The sequence below is a fragment of the Zosterops lateralis genome (genome assembly GCF_965231275.1).
Source record: "Zosterops lateralis genome assembly, chromosome: 15".
Taxonomy (NCBI): domain Eukaryota; kingdom Metazoa; phylum Chordata; class Aves; order Passeriformes; family Zosteropidae; genus Zosterops; species Zosterops lateralis.
Window position 1 is genome coordinate 11,485,513 of NC_139775.1, and position 24,709 is coordinate 11,510,221.

Below are 24,709 nucleotides of genomic sequence, written 5' to 3' on the forward strand. Positions count from 1 at the left end.
GAATCCTCCAGGAACCCTGCAAGCAGAACAGAGAGGGTAAAAGTTACTTATTCAAGCTTTGCCATACTGAAAGAGACTAATAATTTTGCTGCATCACTCTCTGGGGGCTAATAATTGACTGAAACTTTGAGAGCATATTCTGAATCATCTTTGTTGTTCTGAGCAGCAGATTGACATTGGCAGATGCAACCAACACTTAGTCTATGCAAAGCGAAGTGTTCCTTCTCCATAAAGCTAAGCCTGGATAAAAATTTTGAATCATTTATGCTAAAGATCCTAGTTTGACATTCAAAGGCCTCAGGGAATTGAAACCGAGTCTTTAGAGAAACTAATTTGCAGTACTGGCATTTTTCTTTCATTATAAACATTTCCCAATGAATACACGAAATTGTTTTGTTAGCTATGTTTTTAGTTTTCTGACTTTGCAGGAATTATTTGTTCCCTAGCATGTGAATGAATGGCTAAAAAAAAATATGGTGATGTGGAAATGAAATCTTTATGTGGAGTTGATTTACTCTTGATACAAATGTTCTTCATCGGAGTCTGTTTAAAAAAGGATCTGGGGTTAGCAAGCTCTAACTTAGGTTTACTCTAAAGTTAGACTAGGCAGAATCTGCAAAGACCTCTGCATATCATGATGGCTAAAATAGATTATTTAATAATGTTCCCAAAAATAAGCATGTGTACAAACTTTGTGGGCTCCAAGATTAGAACAAAACCTCCCAGAGACACAGAGTATCACTGATAAGCATCTCACACAACACTTGATTCACAGCTCGTGCCCAGCTGGGTTAAATGTTCCTGCAGTTTTACACCCTTTGCTTTCTCTTGGATTTAACTGGGAGATGACAGTGGCAGATCATTGCAGAGGAGTGATGATTCAGGGGTACGAGTGCCTCTGATTCAGATTTATGAGAAGAGAACTGATAAAACCTCTGTCTAACACATGGTATTTGTGGGGCTAATTGAAACCTTCAAGTGACTCTGCAAATGGAGTTGGGAAAAAAAAGAGACAAGCTTGGGATCCCAGTTAAGACCCCAAGGCTTGTTCATTTTGTCTCACTTCATTAGTTAGTCTAATAAAACATTTTACTTTGCTTCATGAACTTTGTATCACCCAAACATTGCAATTACAAGGAGGTAGCAACTGACTGGTTTGTGGAGCTACAGAGGCATTTTCACAGATTACAAATACAACTTGGAGATGTGAGAAATAGATGGCAAGAACTCGGAATAATGCTATATCTGCCTAACAGTGTATTTCTGAATATAAAGACTATTATATTCCAGCCATATACATCTTTCAGTGATTTTGCAGAGCAAAATGTGGTCTGTAGTGTTGATGATTACTGTGCTTATTGAAACACTCTCTCTCAAGGAAAATGTTCCTTTCAACTGATCCTACTGCTGAAACCCTACTGGTTGACGATAGCTTTGTTGCCATGGATGGGTAATGATGTCACACATTCTGCCCAGTGTCCATGCCAGAAAATAAATGAGAATGACTTTTTTAATTACTCAGAGTTACTTAGCAATTCCCTGGAAGGCCTGAAGTGAATTACAGGGAAGAAAACAAGATGCCCCCTTGACCTTACCTGCACAGTGTCTTTATGCCAGCGAAGAGATGCAGTAAAGCACCAGAGTAAATTCTCTGCAGGTTTGAAAACAAGGTTCTATTACTGAAATTCACTTTGTTACTCAACAGATTTCAGCGGGCTGAGGATGAGCAGGAGGCTGGGTGAAGTGTGGCTTTAGGGCTCGAACATGAACAGATTTGTAACTGTAGTTTGTGGAAGAGGGAGCTTGTGTCTGTCCCCCCACCGTGACACTCTGACAGGAGAATGACCCGAGCAGGGTACAGACATCACTGCACCATGTCGTAAATGCCACGCTACTGCCTCCTCACACACCCCCTTTCAAATTAGGTTAGAACTGGCCTTTGGAGTCAGCATCTGGAAGGCACAGAGGGAAATCTCTTGTAAATACACCAGAAAGGCTGCAGGAACACCCATCCTGCCTCTGCTCCCCAAACCTCGGCTTTGCTTCCCTAAAAGACAGTGATGCTGGGAATGCGGGAGCTGTCTCCCCTCCGAGGTGAGCCCATCCCGGAGCTGCCGGGGCGATGGGGATGCCCGTGGCCGTGTTTGTCACAGCTTGTCCCTCTCTTTCCGTGAGGCAGCGCTGGCCCGCCCGGCCGCGCGGGGCTCCGCGCTCGCTCCGCGCTCGCCTGGGGGGCTCTGGGCTGGGGCCGGGGGCAGCGGGGTCTCTGTGGGGCCGGGCCGGGGGCAGCAGGGTCTCTGTGGGACCGAGCCGGGCCGGGGGCAGCGGAATGCCCGGTCCGCCCGCGGGGCGCGGAGCAGCCGGGGCGGGGCTCGGGGCGCGTTACCTGCGCGGCCGCGGGGCGGGCGAGGCGCGGCGGCGGCGGCGGCACCATGAGGGTTAACTTGGGCGCGCTCTCCCTCTTCGTGGCCCTGGTGGGACTTTCGAGCTTCATCTTCCTCGTGGTGGCCATCGCCACCGACTTCTGGTACATCATCGATGCCTCCAAGCTGGAGGCGTCCCGGAACGGCACGGACGCGCTCAGCTCGCACTCGGGGCTCTGGCGGACCTGCCGCGGTGAGAGCGGGCCCGGGGCAGCTCCGGAGCAGCTCCGGCTCAGGGGGTGCGGCTGAGGGGCTGAGGGCTCCACCTGCGGGCTCTGGGTGCGGGGATGCGGGCTCCGTCCGGCTCTGGGGATGCGGAGATGGAGATGAGGGTGTCTGTCCGGCTGTGGGGATGTAGAGATGGGGATGGAGGTGTCCGTCCGGCTATGGGGATGCGGGATGAGGATGCGGGGCTCCATCCGGCTGTGGGGATGCGGAGATGCGGGGATGGGGAAGTGGGATGGGGATGCGGGATGGGGATGCGGTGTCCGGCTGCGGGGATGTGGGGATGAGGATGCGGGGCTCCGTCTGGCTCTGGGGATGTGGGGATGCAGAGATGAGGATGCGGGATCCGTCCGGCTGTGGGGATGCAGAGATGAGGATGCGGGATGGGGATGCCGTGCCCGTCTGGCTGTAGGGATGCGGGGATGGGGATGCAGGATGGGGATGCGGTGTCCAGCTGCGGGGTTCCGGTTGCAGGGTCCGGCTCGGGGGCAGGCAGTGCCCGCTGCCCGCGGGGCTCCGGCTCCCCGCGGTTCAAGGGACGGGCGGGCGCTCCCCGGCCGTGCCCGGGACCCTGGGCAGTGCCTTGTCAGTGCCCCCCCTGTCACTTGCCGAAAGAGACATGGGGAGAGCGAATTTTCTGCTACTGTAACCTAATTTTACATTAACTTTTAATTCAGGATAATCGGATAAACGTTAACCATTTAGAAGGAAGGAGATGTCTTTTCATTTGGTTCAGGAAATTAAGGGGCAAAAGTTCTGGGTTAAAGCCATTGAAATGATAATTAATACTATAACAAATAGAAACAAAAACATATAGTTTATTTGCATACACAATACAATTAATTTAAATATAAGCATTATTATGTATCATAATATGGGATTATTATAATCCTGTATATCAATATATAGGGTTTTCCTCCATGTAGTTTATTGATATGCCAGGCATTTAACTTTTGGTTTTGATTCCACTCTTAAAAGCCAGGAGTGAGTAGTGTTTGCCATAGGCAAGAAAGGACATTTCTTCCAGAGGAGCAGGGAGAAGGAGCAGGTTACAGGAATCCTCTCTCTGCTGTGCACTGAGCAGATGTTTCCCTGTTGACTCCAGTGGTCAGGCCCCATGGGAGCAGCTGATGCTGCAGGCTCCAAACCCTCTCATTTCCTTCCCTACCTAGGAATGGCTGTTTTAAAAGCAGAATTCATTTATGTGAATTATATGTATATGCAAAAAAACCCAAATATATGTATAGCAAACAGATATAATAGTGTAATTTTTTTCCTCATTGTTTTTCCCCTTTATTCTAATAGTGAGGAGTGAGTGTTACCCTTTGATCAACCCCTTCTGGCACGAGAATGCGAACATCACCGATTCTCACAGACAGCTTTTGTGTGAGTAACATTTATATTATTCTACATTTCCATCCACCCTCCCCTCCCTCCCTGGCCACTTACAGGGACTCATTTCTGTTTCAGAGGGGGAATTCACTGAGAAGGTGTTTTGACTCTGCTTCTGTACAATGTCTGTCACTGCCTGTGGTCTTTGACTGTGTTCACTGTGGAAATAACCATCTATTTGATGACAAGTTTAGCTAATTTCTTCCACAGGAGCAAGACTTCTCTGACTGGAATGGCACAGGAAGGTACACAATTGTTAAAAATGAAAGGCAAAAGTGTTCACAATCACCTCAAAGGAGTCTGATCACTGAAAATGCTTAAGAACACATTTAGACTAATCTTTAACACAGCTACTTTTCTAGCTTTTCAGTGGGATTCCTGGCACTGATAAAAGACTTAAGTATGTGAGAATTTAAGAAAATAAATCAATGACCAAAAGCAGTGTTCAAAGTCTTTGAAGAACATCGTGTTCAAAACCACTAAGCTTCTAATATATTTACTTCTTTTTCTTTAGATTCGTTTGTCAATGCCAGAATGTTTTCAAAAACTCCAAACAGAACACTTTCTAATACTTGTAGACATCTCCTAGAAGATGATTTACTGTCTTTGCATCAGCACAATCCTTTCCTCACACACCCTTAGTGTGGGCTTACTTTTTACAATTTTTTTTTATTTACTCACCTCTTCTCCCTGACTCTGCAGAATACTTGCATTTGTCCTGTTTCTTAAAATGGAACTCTTTCCCTGAAAACAGACATTCCCTGGGCTCCAGAGAGGTTTGAAGTGTCTTTAGTTTCTTGGAGTGATTGAGCTGCAGGTGCAGCACACGAAGGAAGCCTGGGAGGTGCTGGGGCTGTCACAGGGGAGGTGCAGGAGGGGTCAGATCCCAGTGACCTGCTGGAGCAGCCACATAAACACATCAGCAGGTTCAGTTCTTACAGCCCAGGATGTCTCTTTCTGCTTTCAAATAGAAAGTGTAATTTCTTTAATCTTCCATGCTCAAAAGAGAAGGGCTGTGGCTGCTCCATGGCACTGAAATCAGTGGGAGTGTTTGTCTGCTGGATGACTCCAGCCTGTGAGGGGTCAGCATTAACTCAACCTGCCTGAGCATGTTTTAGGTGTCAGCACCTCCACTGTTATGTTGGTGATAGTCCAACATTTCAGCATGAAACCGATTGCTTTTCAAAAGTTGTCTGTGTATTTGCAAAAGGTACATCTGTTATTTTTCTCAGGTGAGAGACTGCAGCTCTTCAGTTAAATAACAAAACAAACCCAAAAAGCGGTGCTCTTTTGGTTATAAAAATGATGTTGGCTTGGAAACAAAGGATGGCTCCTTGTGAGTCATGAAGTATGAGAAAATAGTGGATATGAATAAAAATTAGATTAATAATTATGTTTACAGACTCTTCAGGGCCTTAGAATTTTTTTTCTCTCGCTTTCATATCAAGGACTATTTTTATGTTTCTGGAAAAAGACTTCAGGTCTGCAAAGACACTTGAATGTTTTATTATAAACAGGCATAGTCTTCCTAAAAATGATGAGACAAGAAATCAAAGATACTTCAATTGAAAGAACCTGCTAGGTTTGATTGGAATGCCCTACAGAGTTAACTTCTTGATTTTTTTTTGCTCAGCTTCAATGCAGTTTCAGTGTGGTGAGGCTACAGATCCTCAGCAGTGGCAGCTGAACACAGAAAGTAGCATGTCAGTACTTCTTCCTTCCAAGAAATACAGATATTTATAAGTGAGATCTAGATTGATCAGGTCCTGAGATAGTATCTTCTATCACCCTTACTCTTACCTCTTAAATGTTTCTGACTGTGGCCACTGCATCATATTTAGACAGATCATGGCAAACCATCTTCATCTACAACACATTTTAACAAGAATTTTAGAGGGAAATTCTGTGATCACAGATTGCAGTGTGGATACAGCAGTTTCTTCATCTGCTGCTGTATGTAGCAACCAAGCTAATTGCACAGCTTTAATTGGTTACTTCCAAAAATTACATTTTTCTCTCTGTGTGCCTGTGAAGGTGTCTGCGAGGCACAGTCACATGGGATTAATCTCATTCCATCCAGCTGTACACATGTATTTCTCACCCTTTGATTGGCACTGAATTTTATGAGCTCTGGCAACATTAAACATGTTTCTTTCTTATTATTCCTAAAAAAAACTTAAAAAGGACTGTCTCCTAAAGTAGGCACTGAAGTAACACATTGGTCACGTCCCTCATTTTTCAGAGTTTGAATGCACTTTCTGGCATGTCTTAACTAGACACAAATGCCAAGGAGGTTGGAGAAAGTCTGTATGTAAATGCAAAGAGCTGGGCCTAAGTGGGAACAGAAGTGCTGGCCACTGCTAGAAGACAAACCCTTCATTAGGGAATTAAGAGCCTTCATGGACCCTTCCCCCAACATTTCCAATATCTCTCCATCCCATCCATTCCTTTTAGGCTTATTGTGTGCTTCAAATCGAGCTCCTGGCAAATTAAAATAATTGGGTGCACGAGTTAAAACCCTGTGCTTGCAGCAATATTATCCAGGCAGTCCACCCAGGCCTTGTTAAACCTGAGACTGTGATGTATTTTCATATCACAGGAGAATTCCTGAGCTACTCCTCTAATGGACTGCACACAAACACACTCTCTCCTCTACATTAGCCTTCAATTTCTTCTCTTACCACTCCCCCCAGCTGAACATGCAGTGTGTAACCTCTCTCCCCCTCAAAGCCATGATGGATAAAATAGTTCCCTGTTACAGATTACGGCATGGCCTGGTTATTTATTTGTTCAAAATATCAGCCACTGTCTAAAGAAAAATACCACTCGACTGCCTACCATTATCTTTTCTGAAAGTTCTGCATTAATAAAATTGTTTTTCACTGGAGATGGACACTTTCCTCTGGCCCAAACAGGAATAAAATGAAAGTATCACTTTCTTTAATTTAGACAGTTTATTAGAGTCTCTTGGTGCCTACTAGGATTAAATATAGTCCTCTGAAAATTCCCCTTAGAATTTAAATTTGTCAGCAAAGACACCTCTGATATTTTGCCTTGCCACATGTTCTCTTGTGGCAGCTATGGCAGACAAGCTGCAAGAACAACATTTTTCATGGTGAGCTGAATCCATCTCTCTCTAAATGACAAAATAAGAATGTCACTGGCTTCAAAGGCAGCTGCATTGAATTCTGAGCAGCTTCTCCATTTTCCCATAGCAGAAATGTAATGTCCAAAATCAGATGTAGGTGTTGAGGATCACACACAGAGAAGGAAGCTGCTGAGTAGAAGGAATGGCAGTGCTTAATCAGCTGAAACCTTTCCCCCAAGAGTCTGAGCTTTTTAAAAGAATTTCTTAAAAGAAAAACCCAAACAAGAAACCTCAACATGTTACACTGGTGAAAAGTTGCTCTTAGACATTTTTGTCATATAAATATTTTCCATTTGCTAAAGCCTTTGTTGTTAATAATGAGTAAATACCAGTACAGATTTAGCTGAAGGCAGCACCAGTGTAATCCTTGCAAAATGAAAAATATCCTAAATATTTCTAATCAAAACCAGATTATTTCTCTTGAATCTCAGCTTTGCGCTTGAGCTGCTGCAGACCTGGGGCTGGAGTTATAAAAAATAACGTGAGGGGAACTGCTGTTTTTTCTTACTGTCTGTGTGACACACAAACCATCTGCATTAGGTACAAGGTAAGATTAAGCCTCTGGCAATCCTGATTTTTCTCAGAAACTTGGACACTGTGGCCAGTGATTGGTTTCATTTTACAGGTCCATTTTCAGTGCTCTCCTCTATTCCTGACCCATCCAGAAATGAGTACTTAATGGATATGCTTTCCACTCATATTGTTTACCCTGTTATAAAAATCAAGTTGTGCCCATGCACAACCGCTTCAAGTATTTTCCCCAGAGTATTTTTATTTTTTCTTTTTTAGACATGAATGTAACTGGAACCGTGAGGCTGCAGACAAGTTCGTGCTTCCTGCAGGGAAACAATCTTTGCAGCAGAGGCAGCTCTGATACCTCAGTTGTTTTAATGTAGCAGCTGCCTTGGTTTCTTCCTCAACAAAATGAGTTTAATAGTACAGATAAACTTGTCTGGATTTCCTTACAGCATGTAAGGACCCTGTAACAGTCATGCACCAGCTGTTTTCACACTTCACCCTGCTCCTCATGGTGCTTTCTTTTTACTGAGTTGCAGTTCATGATGTTATGAAGAATGCTCTATTCTTTGGCCACTGTGCTATTTTTCCCCGAGGGATTTACAGTTCTTTGCAAATTTTCTTTTGGTTTTAAGCTGCCAGAAGGAACCAGCTGGGGCTGGAGCAAGAGCCATTTCAGAGGCCACGTGAAATAAGACCCAGATGATGCTCATAGAAATTCTGGTTTAATTGATCTGGTAGGTGTGCACCTGTTTCTGAGCAACAGTGCACTGTTCCTTCCGAGAGGTGCCAGTGGACATCTGCTTCAGTACTTACTGTAGATATTACAGTAAATATATACAGAAATCTGAGATAACTGCAGCTGAGGCCCAACAAGTGACAAGTTCTGATGAATGTTCTGGTTTTCAGATTCATTGGTACCACAGCAACAGAACGTGAGCCACGGTGCATTGCTCACATTCATCATTCCACCCATTCCTGCTGCTGGGGGTTTTTGTCAGTGCCACCTGCTCCAGGTCTAGCATAATTTTATTTCTGCTCTCTGCAATTGGCCTTCCTGTTTAGCTCAGAGATTTTTTGAGAGAAGCATGAAGCCCAAACATGTTACACCCAGACCAGAGCCTGGCTAATCATCCTGGAGACCCCTGGCTCTGTGAGCAATCCTCCTCCATCACCTCCTCTCTGGTGAACAGGAGGGAATCCAGGCCTTCCTCTCCCTGTGGCCCAAGCCCAGAAGAGTCACATTTAGCAACAGATGAGTTCTTTTCAGTTTTCATTTGTTTTCTAAGTTGTTTCCTTGCGTTTTTCCTAGCAAGCAGGTCAGATTTTCCTCTGTGCACTGTTTCTTCCTGGCTTTGCCAAGTCCTTCTGGAGCAGCCCCATTGGTTTTAACAACTGCCAGGAGTCTGTTTCAGCTGGAGGCTTTTGTCTTTCTAACTGGCTCTTTAGTTACTGCTGGGTAAGATAAACAGGCCCTTAATTAAGCTCTTCTGAGCCGCTGCCATTTGGAGTATTTCTGATGAGGTGATATTACAGATTTCTAGGCACTATTTGCTGTTATAAGCTGTGCAAACAAATCCAAAGTTAGTTTGAAGCAATTAAGCTCCAGGATGTTAACAGGAGATGATTAACAAAACTGCTGGGCTTGCACTTGGTTCCTTCTGACACCGCTCAGTGTCTCTATTTCATTCCACAGATTTCTCTCACAAACAACTCTTCAACAACTGTGTTGGGTGGTGATTTAGAAATGCCTGCCAAATTCTCAGATCTGGACACACACTGCAGATGTCACTCCTACAGATACTTGGCCAGACCTCTAGAAAAAGCTTTGGCTAGCTAATGTAAAACTTCAGTAACTATGATGAAGCAATTTGATTCTTTTTTTGCTTCCAAAAAAAAAAAAAAAAAAAAAAAAAAAAAAAAAAAAAAAAGAAAAAAAAAGAAAAAGCGGAGTGCTTTTTAAAAGTTTGTGAGTTTGTTTCAGTATTTCCAAGATTGGAACATTGGATCTTTCATGTTGGACTAACAGGGAACTCAGGTGTTGAGAAACAGATGTGGGAAACTGAATTCTGTTTTACAAGAAAGTGCACATGCCTCCTCTTGTGCAAAATGCTTAAGGTGGTTTTTTTCCCCCAATACTAGATTAATTTCATCAATATGAAGACATTTATATGTTTAATACATAATGCATAAATGCATATTTCAACAGAAACTAAAAAAAAAAAACCACTAAAATGACTGCAAAATTAATGTTTTAACTTCTTTCACTGATGATTATTGAAGACAGAAACACAGTAAAGATATTTTAAGTCATGTTCTTCTATAAACTAATTCTGTTCCTCTAATCAAGGAATATAATGGCATAATATCATATGCCAGATGGCATGAATTCAGATTCCTGAGTGGTTTCCATGGCAGCATTTTAGAATAAGTTTTCCAGGCAGTTGCAGATTTCATAGTACAAATGAGTATTAGATATTGAACTAGAACACTGGAGATTATAAAAGTACTATTTAACCAAATAGAATTCACTAAATATTTGATTTTAAAAAAAAGCTGCAGGTGATTAATGAGAAGTGTGATCCCAGCTGTGTGTAGGAAAAGTGAGGTTCTGTCACAGTCAGTTTGTGGGTTTCAGCTGAGCTATCCCTAAACCCTATATTTTTACTGAAGAGGGCATAAAAATCAGAGTTATTCTGATATTGCAACTGTCACAGATCATTAATGTAACCTAGGACACTCCCAAGGATCCTCTGGAATGGTTTTCCTTTCTCTTTCCTTCACAAGGTTCCATTCAGAGTTGTGTTTTGCTCACCCACACGTGTCCTGGCTCAGGCTGCAGTATCTGAAATCACACCATGACAAGAAAAGTCAAAGAAATGGCAAGTTAGTGCTGCTGTCCTGAGGTGGAGTTTGTTAGCAGTGACCTGGACTGGTGAGAGACACCTGAAAAATCACAAGGCAGAGAGCCAGCCGTGAACTTGTGTATGTTTGTTCTCTCTCAGCAAGGCCAGGCCTGAGGACAGAGTTGCACCATTCTCACATTCACACTTTTCAGATGTTAATTGCAGCCTCCCAAGATTTTATTCTCCCAAGGCTTTTCCATTTTTTACGTGCAAGACCAAATCTAAGAGGACACATGGGTGTCAGAATGGTGAGGAATAATCAAAATGGGACCAAATAACCCTCAGCAATCTCAAATGTGACTGAAGACCACCCTGCACCTCCAGAATATGAGAACTGAATTGGGTGCCCAGTCTCTATTCTGTCACATCAAGTTTCATCACATCCCCAACAACCACTTCTAACCACATAAAACTCCTGAACTAAGTTCCATGGCTATTTCTCACCTTGGAATTCAGCTAAGGTTTGCAGGCAGTTTTGACATGCTGCTTTGTTCCCAGTGAGCTGAGGATTGATCTGGCTGTTAGCATTGAGAATTGCTTTAGGTCTGTGTTTCTCGGCCAGGAGCAGCAGCCGTGGCCAGTTTTGCTGAAGGAAGGCCCAGGGAGTGTCCTCAGCTTTAGAATCAAAGAGGGAAAGTGCTCTCTTCAATGCAGAATGTTGAATTCATGATTTTTGAGCATCAGCTGGTCCTGATGTGAGCCTATGTGGGATTGAATATGAAAATATATTACCAGTGTAAATAAGCAGGGAAAAAATTGTCATTTGCCACAATTTATTTATTTATTTATTTATTTTGGTGAGCATGTTCTGTGCTACATAAAACAAACAATTTTATCTGGAAACCACATTCTACTCAAGTACAGACATCAACAGCATCTGCCTTGATGCCATGCAGACCCTTCCTAACCTTCCAGGCTTCTGGAATTGAGCAGAGACATGTACACAATTGTGTCTGATCTTTATGATGCTGCTGCAGAGGATGAGCTGGATCCTCAGCCAGTGGCAGATGTAGCACCTCCAATTCTGTGGGCAGTTACAGTGACCTGAAAAAACTGATCATTTGATCACACACCAACTGTGAACTCTTAATTGATTCCTTTTCCTAAGCTAATGGTGTATTGTTCCTCTGTGAAATTAAATGAGACAATGAAGCCTAGACCTCTTCAGAATATGGATTTTACATTTTCTCACTTACTCTGCACTTTACTCTGGTATGAAACAAATTGATACTGGAATTACTTTGTTTTGGTTATTATTAGAAAAAAAAAAAAAGGTTGAATGTTGGGGATATATTGCATCAGAGGGAACAATGACACAATAATGGTTTATGATGGAAATAACAGGGTGATATGAAAAAATACATAGCAACCCTCTGTTTACAGAGCTATTAAAATGTTATAGGGATCAAGAAAGACTAATGTAAAACATTTAGCATGGGAGGAAGCAAGCAGGATAGGTTAATGCACTTAGTGAAGCTGCTGTGGAAAGCAGTGACAGACAGAACCAGAGCTGGATGGGAAAATTTACCTCTAGTTGATGGTCAGCTGCAACAAAGGAAAAGGTCAGCAATTTGCTACGTCAGTGCAGCACAGGACACGTGAATGAAGAGAAACCTTTAATCAAAGCAGGGCTGGATCCCACCTCCCAAACAGAACAGTGTGATTCACAGAACAGGGCTGCTTTGTGTTGAGGTTGCCAGTGCCTAGCTGGTATGCAGAGCATCACCTGGTATCCAGCTGGCTCCAGAGCTGAGGACAGTTAAATTGCTGATATATGTCCGTGTAGACATATACTTTATATCTGTAGTCTCTGTTTGAAATGCAGGCTGGGATCCTGTGAGGGTTTGTTCTGCTTGTTACCTTTTCCTCCATACTATACGTTTGTGCTGCTGATTTACTCTGAAAACCCAAAGGCTTGTCCAATTTCTTGTTTGGAATGAGGCTTTGATCCTGATCAGAGGCTCTGCACTTGACAATTATTGGTACATGCACTGACACCATAATAAAATATTACAATATTAACATTCTTCATTTTTCCTCAGATATGCATGGAACATTTGTTATCCTGATGCCCCTCAGCCTGATACTGATGATTTTTGGAGGAATGACTGGATTCATCAGTATCCTTGCCAGGGCCTACCTACTGCTCCTAATGACGGGACTGCTTTTCCTTTTTGGAGGTACTCAATCAAACTCCTGGCCTAACTGTTTTAGATAACAAGAGGTTGTGTCTGGCAAAAATCACCCTGTTTCCCAGGGAATAAAAGGCAAGCAGGAATTTGCTTTCAGAGTAATGCTGGTGTTCATTCACCTGGTGCCTACTGAGGTCCTGATTCTGGGATAGAGCTACTTAGGAAAGGCAAATATCCCTCCTTGGGGAGTGAGTCACCCTTTGAACAATCTGTGTTTTCTGTGCCCATTAACACAGAAGATTTAATAATTTCTCAGCAGGCTGCACAAACTCTTTACAGACAGGGTAATGGGGTGATGGAAAAGAGACTGTGGAATCATCATAAGGTTGCATAGATTTTGCAACTATTAAGAAAACTGATGTTTATAAGAAGGCATTGAATTCCTGAAAAGGGTCTTGTTAGGCATTCCTGGCTTAGCCTCACTGCTAGTTTTGATCTAGAGTGGTGTCCCCAAACTGTGGGCCACAAAAGGAAACCCCCAGAAGTTATTTTAGTTGCAGTGTAACATTTCAATTTGAAGCTGGCAAAATGCTTTTACACTTCTTTTTCTTTTTTTTTTCTTTTTGCTGTATCCAAACCCACCATGTTTTAGAGAGTAATTTATGAATTAAAAAACCTAAAAACATTCTGTCAAAGTAGGAAGACAGTATTTAAATCTGCATTTTCTCTTCCAAATAGATTTTCAGTGCTGTTTTACAATGTAACTTAAACCAGAATTTTTTCCTGACAGAAAAGGGGATCCTCAGAATTGGCTCTCATCAACTGCTCATACAGTCCTATTTTTAAGATGAAAATGCTAAGAGATTGCTGGAAGCAAATGCTGCTGTCTCAAAGCCTTAACTGAGCTTTTTAGTCTGAAATGCTGTAACACAGACCAGCCATCCCCCATTATGATTGCTTCCTAAAAAGAAGAGCAAGTTCTAATTCCTCAGAAGAACAGAAAGCTGTATTCACTGAAAAGGCTGGTGGAAAACTGCTCCAAATAGTCAGTGAAAAATGAAATGCTGCAAAGTGCCAAGCATGATTATCCCAGGGGCCTTTCTGAGCCATTTGGGGCTGCAAAGAGGGAAAGGAAAGCAGAGACAGTGTCAGGAGAGGGGTGCTTGAGGAGTTCTGGGCATGCAGCTGGTGCAGTTTCCCAGGAGAGCATGAGCAGATTGTGGGGTGGCCTTTGGCTGGGACCAGCCCCCCATCCTGCTCTGACTGGGTGCACGGAACAGTTTTGTAGGACACTTAAATTCACAAAGTTTAGTATTAGTTAGAGAGCTCTGTCTCAACAGAAAGAGATATTTGGGGACGCTATTCCAGATATGTGGAGTTTTTTAAGGTCTTTTTAAGCTCTCATAACTGATATGTTCCACATGTCAGGACATCCTGTATGTTTCCCCATTTTTTAGAAAGTGAAATCACAGAATTCAGTGCCCTTTGTTGAAAATGTCAACAAATTAGTCATTTCCGTTTCTGACATTTCTACTGCTGAAAAAAGGTATGAAGTGATTTTTTTTCCCTCCTTGCAAAGGGCTAGAATAAGGTACAGGCATCATAGGATGGTTAAAATCAGGAATATGAGTATGAATTTGGACTGATGGATAGCCCAATATTCTTTTGTCTTGGTTTGCCTCTAATCAAATATACATTCCTGGCAAAAAAGCAGACTCATCAAGACTCATTGTCTTACTAAAATTTTCTCCCTCAGTATCAGATAAGACACTCTCTTGTCCTGAAAGTATTTCAATATTTACTTTCCCCGGGCTGCAATCCTTTTATCCAGGGCTTTGTTACTGGATCTTTTCTGCTGCTGATCCAGTAAAGGGTGATTTCCATCAGAACCTGTCCTTTGAGTTTCAGGGCTGCCAGGCTCAGGATGTAGTGTGTACCTGTTCCAAATGTGCCATTCCCTACATCTGCCTCTGTTTGAACAGTCCTTTAATTCTGACAACATCTGGATCCTTGTTTGAGTGCCTTTATTAATTTATTTTTAGTCTGTCTCAAAGATGTCTTTGACTCAGGTATCTGGAAGTGATGGATAGCCACAACAGCACAACCCTCGGTGGGAGATGATAGTGAAGACCAACAAATTTACATTAAACACTCAAAACTGACAACAGTCAGAAAACATTCTCAATTCAGTGACCTGAAATAGAAGAATCTGGGTCTCTGTGGGCTTTCTTGCATACAGGGAGCCAATTGTACATGGTGCTCAGCAGTGAGGAATCAGGATACATTATAATACAGTACTGAAAACAGAGATGCACATGCATTAGATATCTGTAAAATAGAGGACTCGATTTTTATTGTGGGGGGGGGGCTTGCTGCCAGACATTGTGGTTCAGTCTTTAACAGTGAGAACACATTATCCTCAGTGGACACAAATAACCCTTCCTTTGCTTACCTCTCACCCTTATTCCCCAAGAAGCCAACCTCAGCTAGATTTCAAAGATAATCTGTAAATCTGGCCAGGCTAGAATAGGAAGGAGTGGCAAAGAGGCCCTAAGACATACCCAGTTGATTGTTTTTAATTTCTTCAGTGGCTGCTAAACATGTTTCTCTTTTCAGCTCTTGTTACCCTTACAGGGATCAGTGTCTATATTGCATATTCAGCTGCTGCCTTCCAAGAAGCTGTTTGCCTCCTGAGGAGAAAGGATGTCCTGGTGGAAATCGATATCAGGTTTGGCTGGTCCCTGGCACTAGTCTGGATCTCCTTTGTGGCAGAAGTGCTCACTGGGGTCGTGTTCCTCCTGGCAGCAAGAGTGGTGGGTCTGAAAAGGCACCGTGAACAGGCTTTATGAGCAACAGGTGCCTTTGCAACAAGAGAGCCCTGCAGAGCCTGATAATTCGGATTACTTGGTCCATCTGGTCACTAGGGCTAATAAGAGTGGCTAGGCTGAGCATCTTGGCAGCTGCTGTAAGCCTTTTTCCTCACAGGTGGCTATAACCCATAAAGATTCTGGCAAACCAGTAAAGCATTCCAGGTGTTGTCAATTAGGAAACTCTTGTGTCCTTAGAAAGTGCATTGCAGTGTTTGTATTTCCAGAATAATTTCAGCTGGCAGCTCATCAGGCATCTCCATTCGTTGCTTGGAACAAGGCAGATCTCTTGCTTTCTTTTCTCTTTTCTGCTGTCTCAGCAAAGTGCCTCAGAGTACCTTGCAGGCCAGATTTTGGTTTCTCCTGAGAGTTCTAAGAAGGATGTGGACCTGTTGGAGTGAGTCCAGAGGAGGCCATGAAGATGCTCAGAGGACTCAGCACCTCTGCTCTGGATATGGACTGAGAGAGCTGGGGCTGTTCAGCTTGGAGAAGAGAAGGCTCTGGGGAGACCTTAAAGCCCCTCCCAACACCTAAAGGGGCTCCAGGAGAGCTGGAGAGGGACTTTGGACAGGGGCTTGGTGGTCAGAACTAGATGATATTTCACGTCCTTTCCAACCCAAACCATTCCAGGATCCTGCAATCCAGCAGATGGTAATGGCTGTGATGCTGAAGTTCTTGAGTGCAGTGCAGTGGTGAGTGCACTGCAAGAGAAAGGCACAGCTGTTTTCTAGATATTTTAACTAATGCTGGAGACAGCCCCAACCTCTCAATGATCAGGCTACACACTTCTCTCCTTCAGCTTATTACTAGCTGCTTTTCCAACTCTATAATGCAGAAGATGTATCTGATGTATTTTCTGGTTTTTACTTTGCAGTTTTGATGATTGATGCTTCTTTTTCATGAAGTTTGTGCACATGCTTTGCTCTAGAATGTTTCTCTTGTGCTGAAACTGCTGAGTAAACTGAACATGCAGGACACACGAATTCCATTTTGGATGCCAAGCATTCTAGTTTTTCCTCTGGGTAGTGGCATCTAAGAGAACATTTACTTCAGTGCCCACTGAAGTTACTGAAGAAAATTCCCCCTGACTGCTGTGCTGAACAGAGAGTGGAATGTGATAACAGCTTCACTACATTTCTGTTAGATCATGTATTTCTGGAGGCCCTCAGCAACTGCAGTGCAGGACTGTGACTCAGGAGCTGTGTCAGGCACTCTCTGTCATTGGGCAAGTCCCTTGCACATTCTCCAGCAACACAAAGGGCATCATTCACCTACCTCTGTTAAACACCAGAACAATTTTGTCATTGTGTCCTGTGTTAAAGATTGCACACTCACTCTTACTGAGCTTAGCTCTAATCTGAGTCCTAAAGTAGCAATTCCTTTATGAAAAAATAGTGGCAGGGAGCTCCTGAGAGCTGACAGCTGATAGAAGGGAGCATTTTAATGCCACACTGTGAATGGAGAACTGAGCCAGGAAACTCATCCAAGGTCACATAAAACCAGAGTTTCTGAATCCTGGGCTAAGACCTTACTTTGTCAGATCTTGCTTGTTATCAGAATTAAATAAGGCTCAAAATCCTGAATGGACTGAGCAGTAGAAATTCTGTGACTAGGCAGTGTAACTTTGTAATTCTTAGTTGCTCTCACATTGGTTTTCAGGTATTTTCCATGTTGCCTTATGTTGGGACCATGTAATTGAGTCATTTTACAAGTTAAAGCATACCAAATCAGCTCTATAAGAAGCGTAAGAAAAAAAATCCTTTGTAGTCAAAATTCCATGTGCTTAAGTGAATTATGTAAAATGTAATTCTCTGTTTTGGTGCTGGTGAAACTATTTATAATGCAATTTGTATGATGTTACTCAGACATTACTGTAAGGTGTAACAGTAAAATATCATCTGAGTTATTTTTTGAATATTTATTACAGATGTCCTTTTAAAGTGGTTTCGAGTGTTATAAAATTAAATAAAATGACATCTCAGAATGGGAATTATTTACCAAGACATGAAAGAACTAAGATATTTATTTTTCTTTAACTTTTTCTGTACGTTTATTCTACTGTTCTTTATGATGCTTTTGAAGCATCCTGTGTCAGATGTGGTAGGTATTTAAAAGATATTTACATAAAATACTCAAGTGATAAAATCTAATTAGAAAGCCAATGAATCTGTTATTGAATTAAAGCAATTCTCATTTCCATGGCTTTCCTAAATTTCTCATTCTGGCTTCCTGCAATATCTGGCACAATGTTAATGAAGAGTATCTTCTGCCCCTGAATGTTTGCATAACCCCTAAATTTCTCTGAAATTCCTTCTGAATACAAAGAACAAAAGATGGTTTGGAATAGTCGAATTAGCATTGAATATTTTGAAAAATTATACTAGGAAGAGGAAATTTATGTAATTTGAAACAAATGACCTTATCAGCTTCTTCCTTTTACTGAAATTAATGTTTATTTAATACCATGTTCTTTGCCGTGTTATCCCCAAAATACTTTACTGAGATGAGGACAGAGACTGCTCCCATTACTTTCTGGTGAATTGCAAACTCATTGGTAATTTGCCACATTGAAAGTGAAGAAAAACAGATGTACAGAGCAGAGCAGCACTGTCTGAGGGGGCACACAGCTCCTGCCCAACACCAGGCACTCTTTTGAGGACCTCCTCGAGGGGTGGCAGAGAAGGACAGGGGAGGTCAGAAGAATCCTTGATTGTGAAAAACATGGAGATACACAAGATATTTAGAGGCCATGCTGGTGAACACAATGCCACATGAAACTACAAGGATTCAGTGTGTGTCTGTGCTGTTTTCAAGCAGTCTCTGTGTCCCCACCTCTGATGACCAGGGGGACACCACTGGTTTGGACACAGCTTCAGTTAAAGGAGCTCCACGCATTTATTATCACTGATCCACAGCCAATAATTCCTGTGGGAATGCCAGGTGCCTGTCAAAGTCACTCTATCACACCCTTCTCTGGACAGGGCATGGAAAATCTACTAAGTTTGGGTCAAGATAAGAGCAGGGAGAGGTCACTCACCAATTATTGTTGTGGGTAAAGCAGACTCAACTTGAGGAAATTAGTTTAATATATTAGAAATCAGGGTAGGAGAATGAGAAAGAAAGCCAAATCTTAAAAACACCTTCTCCCCACCCATCCCTTCTTTCCAGACTGAACTTTATGCAATTCTCTACCTCCTGTCCCCTGAATGGCTCAGTGGGACAAAGAATGGGGGTTCAGCCTGGCCATCACACATTGCTTGAGGAGCACCTTCCTCCTCAGGGAGTGGACTCCTCACACTCTCCCCAGCATGGGGTCCCTCCCAAAGGACACAGCCTTCCATGGACTTCTCCAATGTGAGTTCTTTCCAAGGAAGTTCTTCACAAACTGCTCCAGCGTGGGGCCCTTCCAGTGGCTGCAGTCCTTCAGTGATTGCTCCAGCCTGGCTTCCCTGCTGGGTCACAAACCCTGCCAGTGACCCTGCTCCATCCTGGGCTCCTCTCTCTGTGTGTCCTGTCAGGACCCTGCTCCAGCCTGGGCTCCTCTCTCCTCTGTGGGTCCTGCAGTGATCCTGCTCCATCCTGGGCTCCCCAGGAGTTCACAGCCTCCTCTGGGGCTGCCCCTGCTCCATCCTGGGCTCCTCCCCAGCCCCTGGTGTGTCTCTGCCCCCTGAGCACCTCCTGCCCCTCCTCTGCCCTGCCCCGGGCTCTGCAGAGCTGTTCCTTCCCCTCACAGCTCTCACTCCTCTCTCAGGCTGCAGTTTGTCCTTGCACAGCTGCTGGTCCCCAGCCCTAAATCTGCCCTCCCCGGCCCTGCTGGGCTCGGCCTTGGCCCTGCTGGACACGTGGGAGCCTCTGGCAGCTCCTCACAGAACCTACCCCTGCAGCCCCTGCCACCAAAACCTTTCCCTGTAACACCAATACAACTTGGCTGACTTGTGCAGACACAGGGGGTTCATAGTTTCCTCCTTCCAAATGGAAGCAATGCAAGTTGGAGGCCAAACCATTTTATCACTTGTTTGCATTGTTTTACAAATGAGATTCAATGGCCTCAACTATTTAAAGTGGAAAAACAAAGCCTGAAGAAATCTGAGCCTCCTTCATAAATAAAGATGTCCTTTCCTCTGGTTCCTTATGTAAATTCCTTGCAGTGAAGCAGTGCCTGGTTAGCCAAGATATATCAATAAAAAACCCATGTCCCCTGGCTTCCTAACTATAATTTCCATATGAACAGATTTAATTGCCCAATCTCAGGATGAAAAAGGTTAGAATAAATGCTCTGGCTTTGTGTAAAAGAGTCAAACTACCCTGAGAGTTGATACAACCATGCTCAAGAGACATTCCCTGGTGCTTCTGAGTGGGCACAGCTGTCAGCACAGCAATGACGAGCTCACAGGAATTTGGCCAGGGGTTCTTAAAGGAAACTGCTTCGAAGGCCACATTCCGCCCAGAGTTTCAGCTATCTCTGGTTTAGATTACAGGTCTTTAATTACTTAAATACTTTCTAGTTAAATTGCAAAAATTACGCCTTTTTCCTGTTAAAAGCGTTATAGTGCTGTTTGACTGCAGCAGCTTTCTGTGCTGTACACATCAGCTCTAACCCTAATGAGCCCCTCAAACCTCCCCCTCCCTTTTTGCCAGTGTTTTCAGCAGCCGTGTCCCTGTAACACTCAATTTTGGGTGCTGGCAGTTTGTCCTGCAGGGTCACATCCCACTTTGGCGTTTGTACTGGCAGTGATCAGTGTGAATGCTCTCAGCTGAGAGCCCTGTTCTCTTTGGGAAGGTTTGCACACAAACAGTGGTCTGTACTGACATCTCATGGCTGTGCTGAGAGCTCGGCTTTATTTCAGAGGAGCCCGTTCATTTCTGTGCCTGCAGCACTTGCAGGGCAGCCGGGCAGTGGGTTTATGAAAGGCAGTGGGGCTTCATGGTCTTAAAAGTCCTCTCCAACCTGAACTATTTTGGGATGATGAACTAATTTTTGTGTGGTTTGAAGAGCAGGGGAGACTGCCATGCTCACTACAGCCTTGCTCCTGTGTTTTAAACACAGGATGACAGATTCTCATCTAGGAACTGCTGAATCCCTCTGAGCATCACCTCTGAGCTTCTGGTCATCTGGAATTAAAATACCAGCTGTTGGAAAATGTGCTGTTAAACATCATCTGTTTAAAACAAAATAAACACAAAATGTTCCTAAAAATTTTTATGCTGCTGTTCTTAGGAGATATAGCTGTTCCAATAATGGTTTATGTTTTGATTTAGATCAACCAGCACAGTTTTAAAATACATTTTTGGCATAAATGTTGAAATTATTAGCTGGAGCTAATAAAATTGAATATCTAAGAATGCAAACAATTTTTTAAAAAACCCAAACCCCTAGCTTTATATCACGTCTTATTTCCATTATAAGACCAGACTGTCTAAGAATTGAACAATTGAATGTGACCTCAGAATTGGTCCAGACAATCTAAGAGAGGTTCTGGAGGAAACAGCATGATATGTTTTATTGTGGCTCTTAATTCTTACCTTCTCTTAATTTATTTATTTTTTTTTTTTAAGAAAGTCAGGAAGTTGTGCTCAAGTATGAGCTGAGAAACACCTCACCATTACTGAATTTTGAAACTATGCAACAGCTGTCAAAGCAGGGGAGACCAAATCTAACCTCTCACATTTATGAGATTCAATCTTCCTTTCCTAGTAACTGTGGCAGCATTATCCACTCCAGAGCCATGAATATATCTCTGCACAGACCCTTCAGACACAGCTGTAATTCTCCCAAGCCCAATGACTAAGCTAGAGCATCTCCTGAAAAAAAATCATTCTTAGCTGTGGTGCAGCATTGACTCTCTAGACTTACATATTGGATGAGCAGTATTTGGGGATAATTCCTTCATCCCTGGACTGTGGTCCCCAGGCAGATGAACAGCAGTTGGTTTAGAGTCTGCAGGTATTGGAGGGAAAGGAAGAGGGAAGCAGTGCCATACCCCACTGTAACTCAAGTGGCATTGACAGATTGAAATCCCTTCTTTGTGCGACCAAGTTTCTCAGCCTGCTGGAGAAGGAAACCCATCATTATGATCTTACAGGGACCTTTCAGATTCTATCAACATTGAGGACAAGGCACTAAAGTTAATAGTTGTAAAACTGCCAGAAAGAAAGGGATATGGGATTTTAGGAAGGCAAGTTTTCATCAGTTAATGAGTTACTGCTTATCAGCCAAGCTGTCACAATTGAATGTATTTATGCTCCCATCACTCTTGGCTGTTAAAATGCATTCATTCAGCACAGCATCTCTCCAGCCTGGTCCTGTTCACACAATGGTTTGAGCTATTTGGTTTAATATTTCATCTGGAGATACCAGAGCTGATGAGCAGTGAAGTATTAAAAAGTAGCACTTTAGTGCTGGTGGTAGTCTGCTTGTTTGCCTCATTTCAAAGGCAGCTGAAAGACACCTTGGTTGGGGTTGAAGGGATGGGAAGCGGCTCCCTGAAGAGCTTTTGGCTCATAATTTTACCACTTTTGTTTTTGCCAAGGACAAAGCAAACTCTTGTCATGGAAGGCTGGGATCCTCTCAGTGTAATGCTCCCTAGGTGTTGAAAGGAATCACTGTGCCAGTAGCTGAAGAGCATTTGCTAATGGCTTGTGCTTCTGGACAACACATCTGGCTGATGATGGGGCCAACATATTTCTCCATCCAACCTGGCCTTCTCAAATATTTATAAGCTAATGTTCTGTGTAATGCCTGTAGAATACAGAGAGGCTGAACCAAATTGCACTGTGGAGGAGTCTCTATTTTCACAGCCTTTTGGAACTGACTGCATCAGTGCTGTGAAAATCCTTTGGCATCATAAACTATTTATTGCCACAGTTCCCACTTGACTAGTATTAGACAGTGAAACATTTAATTATGAAAAAAAAAAAACAACCAAAAAAAAAAACCAACCAAAAAAAAAAAACCAAAAAAAAACAACCACCAAAAAGCCAAACAAAAACACCATAAAAAAGAATTTTATAACTGTCAAGCAATATCCATAGATGTAACAAACTTTTTAGGACTTGCAATTACAAGTCTTTTGAGTTGTCTGTCTTTCTGTCTTTATGAACAGTACCTTCAGGCACGGCAACAGCTGTAGCCAGCAGACTTGGCATCTGTATCTCCTTATTTGTGGCAAAATTCATGGATGACAAGACCTTTATTAGTTCCAAGGCACTGCTGACAAAATGGAGAAGTTCTACATAAGTGCTGAGAAGCCCAGGTCTGTTTCCTTCAGTGATCAGACAGAGAAGGCACCCATTGAATACAGCGTGCAGTGAAAAAGTGTAAATATTTATTTTTCAGAACTCAAGAATAATGCAGAATAATGCACTCAAGAACAATCTTCATTAAATATTTAATGAAGACAAAAGAGGAAATGGGTGCTTTCTCAGCCAGTGGAAATCATGACAACCCCAATCTTGTCTTTTCAATTCACACCCATCTATTCATTGTTGAAGCATCTACTAGAACATTGGCAAACACCCAAGTGCCAGCACTTACTGCTGGCACTTTCATTTTGCTGAACAGCTGGCAGGTCTTTCCTTCAACCATGCAGCCCCCTGCCCAGATGCATCCCCCAGACCCACTGGAGTCACTTAATACCCAGCACCTCATGGCAGGGAGGGTTTGGGGCAGCTCTACCTGGCTGTCCTGAGGCATCACTGCAATTACAGCTGCCAACAGCTGGAGAGGGAACTCCACCACTGGTGATCACATCCTGGGAGAGCTCTTCTGCCTTGCCATGGATGAACCTGGCAGTTGGAGTGCTGTTACTAATCCAGCTGATCCACACCTTTGCTGAATGGGCTGACTAACAAAAAGGGGACAGTGCAGTGTCTTTAGGGTCCTACTTTAGTGACCATTTGCTTGTCACATTAGTATGCAGAGACACAGGACTGTAAGTCTGTGCAGAGAGCTCTGCTGGGCTGGCTTCCCTGAAAACAGGATTTGTTATTCCACCTCAGGGGTCTCTGTGTGGGTAGGCAGGAACATCAGCAATATAAATGAGAAAAAAGTCCCCATACACCTATCCAGTAGGAAAACTACTCTGCTGCTCTCCTGGACATAGATCTGTCCTTCAGAAATTCTGGGGCTCACTCTCCTGCTTTCCTGTTCACCAGAAAGTTCTTTCACTCCTCTTTGGCAATGATAGCAGGCATGGGGACCCTCTGTCACCATAACAACTGGGCTATTTGTCTTATAATTCAAACTGCCCTCTCTAACTTCAAGGGCCTCTTCCTACACACCATCCAGAGCTCATCAATCCTTCCCTGAGCAATTTTACATTCTTTATTGGAGTAGTAACTCCCACACCCACTCCTAGAGCTGCCTCTGCCATTTTATCTCCAGAAACCTGATGAACCGTTTACTCACCAATTTGGAGAGAGAATTGCATTGGATACAGGAAAGCCTTAGTCTGTTCAAAGACCAGCTCAGCCTGTGATTAACTCTGTCATGGATTTGCCTGGGGGAGCAGTGCCCCAAGGAGTCCAGAAAATAACCCCACAGAGAGCAAACCTCTCACACAGTAAATCCCCTTGTAACTGCAGATTCCTTTGGAATCTAGGTGACATGACAAGCATTAAAACACTAAAGACTCTTAGAAAGCAGCATCTCTCTCCAAAATGACAAGTGCAACCCCAAAATCTTACTCAGTTACTATCTTTTTGACACAGGACTAACGGAATCAGTTTCTGTGCTTCACCACCTGTAATGGCAGTGCTCCTACTCAACTGCCTCAAGCTGAATAACTGACTTTACTAACCCCTCCTCACAGGTCATTTAAAGATTGAATAATTTCAATCAGATTTTCTTTCATTTTTATGTGGAGACTTCAGCCTGCACTGTCAGCTGCAACCCATACATACACTGCAAGTCAACACAAATATTTTCTACTAATTTGGAAATTAGGTTAAAACGTGATTACCCTCTAAATAGCACTGTTACATGAGAGAGAAGCATACAGTATAAATTAGTGCTTGAAACGGGGTTTGCAACACACATAATCATAACTTGGCATTTCACCAGACTCATTTGTGAGCTGTTATCACGGCGTGGGGAGCCCGG

The 24,709-nt window shown here is 43.2% G+C and overlaps 2 protein-coding genes across 4 annotated transcripts in view; one reads left to right on the forward strand and one right to left on the reverse strand.

Annotated features, from left to right (window-relative positions):
* Positions 1-2,211, reverse strand: part of ABAT (4-aminobutyrate aminotransferase) — a 70,568-nt gene extending 68,357 nt beyond the window's left edge. Inside the window, exon 1 of the mRNA XM_083872579.1 lies at positions 2,199-2,211. The gene's annotated coding sequence lies outside the window, so the exon portion shown is untranslated. The remainder of the gene's footprint in view (positions 1-2,198) is intronic.
* Positions 2,212-2,244: 33 nt separating this feature from the next.
* On the forward strand, positions 2,245-17,544 carry TMEM114 (transmembrane protein 114). Of its 3 annotated transcripts, none has more exons than XM_083872581.1 (5): positions 2,245-2,616; positions 3,954-4,034; positions 12,653-12,790; positions 15,359-15,470; positions 15,930-17,544. In XM_083872581.1, the coding sequence occupies exons 1-5, from the start codon at positions 2,433-2,435 to the stop codon at positions 16,141-16,143; spliced, it is 729 nt and encodes a 242-aa protein (XP_083728707.1). In that variant the 5' UTR covers positions 2,245-2,432; the 3' UTR covers positions 16,144-17,544. The 3 variants fall into 3 exon arrangements, with proteins under 3 accessions (XP_083728707.1, XP_083728708.1, XP_083728709.1); XM_083872582.1 differs by having other exon boundaries at positions 15,377-15,470; XM_083872583.1 differs by having other exon boundaries at positions 15,359-16,041.
* Positions 17,545-24,709: the final 7,165 nt, after the last annotated feature.

What these genes read in the sequence shown, in the direction of transcription:
- TMEM114 (XM_083872581.1), top strand. Translation starts at nt 2,433, where the DNA reads ATGAGGGTTAACTTGGGCGCGCTCTCCCTCTTCGTGGCCCTGGTGGGA. An exon ending in ACTGCTTTTCCTTTTTGGAG is followed by an intron (nt 12,791 to 15,358) that starts GTACTCAATCAA and finishes TTCTCTTTTCAG; the next exon opens with CTCTTGTTACCCTTACAGGG. An exon ending in CTGGTGGAAATCGATATCAG is followed by an intron (nt 15,471 to 15,929) that starts GTTTGGCTGGTC and finishes CTGCTGTCTCAG; the next exon opens with CAAAGTGCCTCAGAGTACCT.